The 10169-nt window shown below is 35.4% G+C and overlaps 1 protein-coding gene across 1 annotated transcript; it reads left to right on the forward strand.

Annotated features, from left to right (window-relative positions):
* The first annotated feature begins 1172 nt into the window (after positions 1–1172).
* LOC122802223 (olfactory receptor 52J3-like) lies at positions 1173–2153 on the forward strand. The gene has a single exon (XM_044071883.1). The coding sequence runs from the start codon at positions 1173–1175 to the stop codon at positions 2151–2153; it is 981 nt and encodes a 326-aa protein (XP_043927818.1).
* The last annotated feature ends 8016 nt before the right edge of the window (positions 2154–10169 follow it).

Consider the following 10169-nt stretch of genomic DNA (forward strand, 5'->3'; position numbering starts at 1 on the left):
TGGGTTTAACATGGCGAGACAGCTTTAAAATAAGCAACGGAGATCTCCGTTGCTTATTTTAAAGCTGTCTTGCTATGTTAAACCCATTTAACATAGCGAAACAGTAAAAAGCAACGGAGATCTTGCTTTCTCCGTTGCTTTTGACCACAGCTCTGATGTACTGCGTAGGCATACGCAGTACATCAGAACTGCCGTGGATACCAGACAACTGCGGAAGGGCAGCAAAGAGGCATTATACAATGCCATTATTTAAGAAAAGTAATTATTTCTTTTCTTAAATAATGTCATAGTATAATAGCAATAACACGCCTGGGTGTGGGTAATGCGGATTACCCACGGTTGTCTTTGTTTGGTCCCACGGGCTTCGCCCTCGGGACCAAACCACGCCAACCGTGGGTAAATCCTGCATTACCCACACCCAGGCGTGGGTTATTGCTATATTATCTAGCTGATGTTCAGAGCATATTTTCTCTTGTCTTCTTATGAAACTGACTTGCCAAATCTGAACTGAGGAAATCAACCAAATAAATGTCTAATTAATTACATTTACTGGAGAGGGTTTTTATTTATTATTTTATGTTTAATGGTTATATTTTTTCAGTTACCTTCAATAATTTCTGTAAAATATATTAGTAAATGACAAATGTGGCACTGAGGATAAATGATTCACTTAAAACCACAGAATTAATCCAGAAAACATATAAGTCAATCAAGCAATGAGGCAGTACAAAACAATTTATTAAAAAACTGTTAAAATGTTAGTGCTTTCATACTTGACACACTGCTTCATCAAACGTTCAAATCCACTAACATTAAACCCAATTTAAATACTAAATAACATAAAACCACATCCAATCACATAGACACACATAAAAATATCAGTTAAGAGACCCTGATAAGTATAAGCATTTGAAGTGACACCAACATGTATTAAAACATTTATTATACAAAGAAATGTATATGGCTAATCCTGTTATTTATTCAATAGTCTATCTCTAAAAAGAGGCTTTAAAGCTGAATGGTAAAATATATTTGTGTATAATTCTAGTCTAACTTTCTGTTTACAGTATAGTTTTATAAGAAAGTTTTACTCAATGATTATTTTTCTTTGTGGTTTATAGTAACTGTATTTATTTACTTTGTAGGACATAGAACACAGCTTAATATAAATAATGTTTCCATGGCCAGTTAACATAACAGCTAATCATACCAGCAATCAAGATTTTGAATTTCTCTTGCTGGGCCTCCCTGGCATTCATGACATTCAAAGGCTGCTTTTTGTCCCTTTTTTCTTTATGTTTCTTGTATCATTACTTGGAAATGTAACAGTTATCCTAGTTATAGCAATTGAACAAAGCCTTTGGGAACCAATGTATTACATTATTTCCATTCTGTTACTTACAGATGTTATTGCAGCAGTTACCTTACTGCCCCAACTTTTAGTAATATTGTGGTTGGGAGAATATTCTGTATATTGCACTTTATGTTTTGCGCAAATGTTTTTTATTTGTTTCACTGGAATCATGGAATCATCCGTGTTAGTTTTAATGTCTTATGATCGTTACATGGCAGTGTGCAATCCTCTGAGATATGCTGCCATAGTAACTAATACTTTTATTGTTAAAGGCAGTTTAGTAGGGATAGTTAGAAGTTTTTGTGTTGCACTTTCAACAACTACATTTGTTAGTTTGTTGTCATATTGCACTGTTAATGCTGTTTATAATGTTTACTGTGAGCACACTTCTGTTATAAATATAGCATGCTCCCATACATATTTCACTGATAACATTGTTTACTTTATAATATACCTAATAGGAATACCAGATATAACATTGATTGGGCTCTCCTATTATATGATTTTAAGGGCAGCATTAAGACTGAAATCAGCAAAAGCTCTTAGAAAGGCATTTAGCACATGCAGTTCTCATGTTTTTGTAATGCTGGCCTTTTATTTGCCAGGAGTCTTATCAACACTAACATCTATATTTGAAAATAAGATTCCTGCTTATGTCCGTGTCCTCCTTTCTGCCCTGTATGTTGCTTCACCACCATTTTTAAATCCACTGATATATGGTATAAAAACAAAGCAAATTAGACAAGTGATACTAAAACATTTAAGAAAGGCAAGTAGACTTTGGGGATACAATAAATGATAACTAAAAAATAGGAATGGCATTCAGAAACAGCATTATTTTGAGACATAAATCTTAATTTTTGGTCACAATATTTCTTTATTATCCATGTTACTTTTCTTGCAAACTGCAATATCAGAACCAAATACTTCAATAAAATGTAAAATTCATGCAGTACCAAGAGTTATTGTGTGTACACTTTAACAAGTGTCAGCATAATAGTTGTATTTCTATATATCATGGAATGAATTGTGCATGTGTACTAAAGGGTGATATAATATTTGCTCTCTTTGTTATCTCTAAATATCAATGAAATTATAGAACAGTATCTGGATGCATTCAGATCTGCAGGACAGTTATATAATAGATGTTAGATGTTAGAATTCAAAGAAGTCAGAAAGTATCAAAACAGTCTAGTACAGGTCAAGAAATGCAACGGTGATAATATATACATACCACATGAAATATCTGACTGTGTATTGGGAACACTTTACGTGGAAGATTTTGCATGCAGGTTTTTAAATTCTGTTTATATTTTCTAAGATGTGCAAATAATCCTCTTCTGATTTGTGTAGATGGAGTATACCTGGTTTATGTATATGGAGACTTGTTTTTATCACTGTCTCTGGTTTTGGAAGTATAAAATATACCATGCAAAAATTATGTAATGGCACAATATGCATTTCTAAATGGTCATCTTTGTCACATTATTTTTAAAGCATATACTAAGAAAAAATGTAAACTTCTATGAGCTATGTTAGCTATAAGATATGAATGTATTTAAAAAATTACCATGCTATCCATAATATGTCTGGATATTTATGAAAAGGCAAACATTTGGTAAGGAGGTAGACATCACCACTTACTTTAAAAAGAAAATTATAACATAGATAGACAATGTGTCAAACTGACCCATAGCATGTTTAAGGTGCAAGATGTGTGAAACCTACAATGCATAGCAACAACAACCTTTACACCATATCCAGCAGGAGTACCATTGTGTTGACTTGCAATAATTCACGATCATAACATGACGATTCATTCACAAAGATGTTTCAGTGAGACTATCTACATCGGTGAAACACCTATATACAGATCAATGAAGAACAGCAAAACAGATATAATACATCTTTAAATCATGTTCTGGCTGGTAAAATGATAATGAGAAGTCATGTCATTAAGAATGAGTCTAAAGTTAAAATTGCATTAATTTACTTCTTCACTAATATTCTCTGTCCCATCTTTTTTTCCTACCTTCTATAGCACACCATTTTATTTTTTTATGTTGCATCTCTGCAATACTGGAAAACATCACTTTTTTATATCCCATCTGCTTTAATTTGATTGTTTTCTGGACTGGATGTTGTTGCATGCTAAGCTCTATTACAGAGCAACAAGTAACTTTATTTTGTGGTAGATTGGCTATCGGGATTATAGGAAAGTTCAGTCACTGTAATAAACAGTTTTAGGTAGCTAAAAAGGTACAAAGCTAAATGTGTGGAATTATTTCTCTTTTAAGACTTGGTTATTTTACAGTAAGTTAAATCTACTGAAAATGGTTGCCTTTTATTAATACTGAATGACAAACCATTTTACTGTATTGGTCTGTTTTTTTCAATTGTGTCAGGCTGACTTTATCAGTTAAGTTGGTTAATGCTTGAATTATGCAAACTGGGCACAGAAAATACAAACTGTTAAAATGTTATACAAATAGGAGTTTCTGGAACATAAACCAAATAGATTATAACAGAAATCCAGTTTAGCTGCTCTCTAAAACACAGTATGACAGAATGGACTACATTACCAGTTTGCATACAACCTTTGATAAGTGCTCCTTAACAATGGTCTAGAACTAGCTATGGGATTGAAGAAAAACACATTTGAACTAAGCTACATTAAAAGTGTGTTGCTGCATGTTTCCATAAGAAAGGTGTTTTTTTCTTGTGTGTGTGTGTGTGTGTGTGTGTGTGTGGGGGGGGGGGGGGTTGTCTGTCTAATTTGTCCTCTGCTCTGCCTTAACTGCCCAGGTTTTTGTACCATATAGTAGAAATGGTCTCATCACTGTTACGTACACCTTACCTTTCAGCTTCTTTGGCATTCTGTTTTTTTAATACTCTCTAAAATAATATTTTACTAATATTATTAATATAGTAACCAGTCTATTTAACAGTAAAAAAGCCATCTACATGCAAGATGCATTTAAGGTCCTGGCACTCTACTTTAAAAACAGTGGATCCAGCCCAACACCTGGAGTTACAATGCAAACTGAGAGGAAAATATTCAACATACCTTTCAAAAATGTGCTCACCTCTATCTTACTGAGTATAGAATAGACTTTCTAATGTTACATGCAATCCTTTTACCCTTTTACTCTTAATTGAGTACCCCTGTTTCAGTTCATCTCTGTTAAATCCTTTCCCATATGTCCAATTTCTTTTTATGGAGTATATGGGAGCCTATTTTCATTAATTCTCTCCCTCATTACTTTAGATTTCTTTTGTTAACTTTGTAACTTCCTGTATACTAGGTTGATGATTTTATTTCCAAATCCTAGTTAGTACTGCTTTGCTATTATTAGCTACAAGTCTAATGTCCATGCTTGCTTAAAGTATGAATTTCCTCCATGCCAGTTCAGATAATAATTTATGAATTTTACCTCACATTGCTCCCTTCTTGCTTACTCAGTCAGAGCAAATAAATCTGTTTTACATTCCTGCAATTTCTCACAAGTCCAAAATTTATGCTCCCAACCTACTTTGACCTGTTTCTCGTACCTCCAACAATTACTGCTTCCGTCTGGACTCATCTTATTTAGCTTCTCTTGGGTACAAAAATATTTGTGAAGGCTTTTCCATACACATATGCAAAATTTTCAGGACCTTATGGCAAATCTTAAAAAATACATTCCCACATTTGAGATTCTAAGTTGGGGCATAATTTCTGCAAAGAGCTTTTGTCTTATCCTCATTTATTATATAATCGGCAATATCTGTGTAATGCCTAAGAGTGGTAAACTAATATTCTATATATCTTTCGGGATTTGTGATATACAATATTACCTCATTCACATATGTTACAATTTTTTTTCTTCCCCTACATCCTCAATTTCAACTTTTCATTTTAGGCTGTTTGATCATTTGGGTCAGAGGCACAGAGTAAATGACCAATAAAAGTGGTAACAATGAACACCCTTTATTATCTCTCTCTCCTTCTCTCTCTTTTTACTTCTTCAGATAACCTTATATTGCTTTTAATTCTGGCAGTCAATCCCCTATAATTCAGTTATAGCAGGGATACACTTCTCTCTGGAAACCGCTTCATATGCAATACTTCCTATACATAAACACAGTGTACCAGTCAAATGCTTCCCAAATCCAGTGATAACAATACCACACTTTTACTCATTTCTTCTGCATCCTGTATAACTTGTGTTCTCAATATATTGTGAAATGTTTGCCTGTCTTTCATAAAACCACACTGGTCTTCTTTTATCTGTTCCCAAAGTACATTTCTAAACCTAGTAGCTAGCATTGAAATAAAGATTTATAGTCATGTTTTAAGAAAGAAATAGATCTACTATGAAATGTGAGTACTTGGATCTTTCCCTTCTTTCAAAATAATAGTAAAGACTACTTGCTTCCATGAGTGTGGTATCTTTTTATGTTTCAAGCTACATTAAAAAGGTTACGCCATATGGGAGTTAATACTAGGTTATTTTTCCCATACATTTCCAGCCTTATGCCTTAAATGCATCTCAATTTCTTGTGTGGTTATTAGAGTTAGCAGTTCCCTAGCACTTTCTTCTGAGAAATGTGGCAAGTACAGATATTTCATAAATAAGTCAACTCATTATTCCAGTTTACACTTTCCATTTATCTATAAACTTGTGGATTCTAATGGAAACTGTCCATTTTCTAATAAAAAATTAAAGGTGTAGAGCAATCATGGCCACATCACCATGGCTAACCTTTGCTAACAATGGGTTCAGGACTTGTGTGGAGAAAACAAGTAATACATAACCAAGGGAAGTGGGAGATAGAAAAGAAGAGGTGGTGCATGGGTGAAAAAGAGAGCCATACATGATGGATGCTGGAATAGGAAAATCTGAAAGAAAGTCAGAGGAGCATGAACTATATATATATATATATATATATATATATATATATATATATATATATATATATATATATTGGTGGGAATAAGCTCCCATTGCTTTTAAGAATAGAAGGAAAGGTAAACATAGGAAAAGAGGAGGAGAGGGTCATCACAGCAGGTATACCCATAGAACAAATAGCACAACAAAATACAGACAAATGTTGGACAAAAGACAGTAACCACAGGTAAGTTAACAGCACATTGCACAACACCGGCAATGGAAAGTTGACAATCAAAGTGGGAAAGCATATCAGCCATGCTGAAATGCAGAAAAATATATCTACCTATGCACTATCACATTACAACATGTTGCAAACTGTGTAGCAGTCATACCTGGATGTGTATGACTATTGGCAGATGATTATTCAGTGGAATAAAGTAGGATCACAGTACACATTCAATAAATATGCACATATCCAACTAGTGCATTAGCAGTGCAGGTGTAAGACATGCAACATCACAGGTGAGCAAATACAGGTTTAACAATGGTAGATAACTCCACCAGAGGACAAACCCAAACATATGAGCATGCATGTGAAAGACAAACAGCTAAGCACAGTGCCAAATGTAAGCACTGCAGAAGAGCAAGAAAGGCTGCTGCATACACAAGTAGGTGTACACAACCCAAACAAAGTGTAATGGAACATGTATGTTACACACATATGCCATGTCAAAGTCAACACACATGTATAGATGTGAATGTATGTCTGTCAGTGACATAAGTGGAGTATAAATGAAAGCAAGACTGATACACATACATACACCAATTACATGTAATAATATGGACAACAATGTAACAGTACCGCATAATAAATAAAACAGGTTGTGCACATGGATGTTAAAAATAAATACACTAAGTAACATAGAAGTATAAGGACAACAAGATGCACTGCTAGCATTAGCCAGCAAATTGTGAGCATGTATCCTGCATTGCAAAATGTCCATACATGTGGCACATGTACACCATGTCAAATTAATACATGGCAATGGTCAGTAGTTATAAGAAAGGCAAATATACCTGCAAAAAATAACAGTGAAATGGCAGGGTAGGATGGAGGTGAACAACATGGGCCCACATCAGGGTAAAACAGGACAAGGTAAATTGACACAATACAAATGCATGTGTACAGCACACATGTTGCTGTAGAAGTCACACAGAAATAGATTTAACCAAATGAAACATGTATGTCAAATGACAGGATTGATTGTTGATGTCCACAGAACTGGACATGTATAAAGCACACATACACACATAGACATTACTGTGCAATCATGTCACAATAGCATGCATAGGTAAGCAAGCATAATACACATATACTGCCATGCAAATGTCAAGTAAAGAAACACAGGAGTATGCCAACCACCCTGCTCATTATAGAGCACAAGACACTCCTGTGAGTATAATTGCAGCACATCAGCAGTTACTCAGTGAATGTTCACATGTCAAAGGTACATTTGTGTGTCAGTATGTATCTAACTATGTGCACACATGTACATTCACTTAATGTGTACAACTATTTCTGGAAGGGGCAAACTAATGTCAGTATGTAATGGATGTGGAAATGCTACATACAGCAAACAAAGCATAATGTACTGTTAAAGCATATTTTCCATAACACTGTATACAGATTAATGCTACACCACTGTTTGATGCAGTCTGAAAAGGAGAACTGCACACAGACAGGATATACCCATATAGGGTGGCTTAATGGCTAAGGTGTTTACCTTACAAACACAAGGTGCAGGGTTTGAGTCTCACACGAGATAATTGGCTAGGCTTAAAATGGCTCGCAAGGGCAATTAGCCTAGTACTAAACTATGATCCTATATGGCATCAGTATTGCCAAGCCATGAAACACAACAGTACATCATGACAGTGGGACACCATGACAACTGTCATCCAAAACACATGAGGAAGGGAATGTCATTATGCTGCACATAATTGATATAAAAGCATAGAAATCCCAGACATATCACACTGTTAGTTACAGATCATGGACAACATGGATAACATATGTTGTCTGTCAGTCACCCTATTAACACACATGTTTATAAGCTACCTCTTACAGCACTGTCTGCAGGGTAGCTGCCACAATGCATGGACAGTTGAATGTGGGAGGAAAGTGTAATGTGTTAATGTGTGTCATGCACACATTGAAACCAAAGTAAATGTCACATGACAATAACACATAAACATGACAGATACATGGTATGCATATACAAGAGTGCACATACAGTCCAGTCTATGAAATGGTAATCACCATGTTGGCAGCATAACACAAGTGGAGCTCACATACAATACTTACAGACTGGAGTGACCAGGCTAATATAGCTCAGACTCCCAAATGACCTATCTCCCAGAATTAATCCAATGTAGCCAATGCCATATCCTCAAAGAAGGACCCCATCATGTCAATAATCTATATTTGGAACACATTGGTCATGACCTCCCAGATTGTCTCCCAATAATAATCTGGATTCTGGACATGCTGGCATCTCCTCCAGGGCACAGGCATGATAGCTTGGGCAGGGGCAGGTTTAGGTTCCACTACATTGTCACTGTCATCATCATCACCATCATCCTTGGAAGACTCTGGCAGTGACCTGGTATGCACTCAACATCATCTTTGGATTGGAGAACATCCATGGGTCTCATGCTCTGTAAAGATTAATTGCAAAACACAACAGAAAAGAAAAAAACTGTCTATCATGCAGTACAGATCCATGGATATCATAGCACAACAAAATATGATTATGAAAGCAATTTACACAGAACTGTGACACATCCATTATGGACAGAGCTACCTGTAGCCTTATATGTCCTATTCATATAAAATGATGTCAGTATTCTTTTCTGAATAATTCTATATGCTTAGTAACACCCACATGGGTCATTAGTTTTGTAGAAATGTATGAAGGTTCATATATGCGTTCAATGATTTATATGAACAGCCACAAAGTGTCATTGTTAAAATAAGGAGAATGTGACATGATAGTACTGTGGACAATAGACAAGCCATATGATAAACATCTGAGAGAGGTAGCATGATGATTGTTTGAACACACATGAATATAATAAGTACAACAATGAAAACAATGTGATATGTTCAAACAGCTGGCATATAAAAATCTAATATGTCTGTTACTAACAGGATTGTATGTGTACAACTGTATGCATTATCTACCAAAACAATCAGCAATCAGTAGTCTGAAGGATCAAACCATTGTGAATATGCTTGATGATAATGAACTGCTGCAAGCAAATGTGTAGCTGCTCAAGTGTCAGTAAACCTAGGCTATAACTGTGTTGCTACAAAAACATTCAAGGTGTTGGAGGCAGATACAACACCACTATTGAACTGAAGGGCATGACACAGTCTACAAACAGCAGTGGAAAAACTGAGACAGCAGACAGCAGGCACCCACTGACTGTGAATACACAGGCTATGCACACAAATTCAATCACTAGAAAAGAGCAACTTTGCATACAAGTATGCAAAACTATACAGCATAAACACCCCTCAGAACAGCTAGAATTGTATGTAAGTCAGTTCATTTATCAGTATGTGTGACAGATGCACAAGCCAAACTGTTATATAGGTTGTGGAGTACAAGTAACAAAAAAAAAAAAAAAAAAAAACATTCATTCAATAAAGATTGGACGGTCCTTTACCACCGTGTACATGGCATGTTGGAGCACAGTTTTGGATTCAGTAAGTGGCTCTACGTGGTGTTTAGTGCCACACAAACAAGGTGAACATAGTAGCATGTTAATTAATGCATAAGCAGCCAAATTGCATGCTATGCAACCAATCAAAAATGGTGGGGCTATTCAACAAGCTATATAGCAACTGTGTAGACTCTGTGCTGGTTTTCCTGTGA

Source organism: Protopterus annectens, chromosome 5.part0 (genome assembly GCF_019279795.1).
Source record: "Protopterus annectens isolate FY-2018-M chromosome 5.part0, PAN1.0, whole genome shotgun sequence".
NCBI classification, from domain to species: Eukaryota; Metazoa; Chordata; order Ceratodontiformes; family Protopteridae; genus Protopterus; species Protopterus annectens.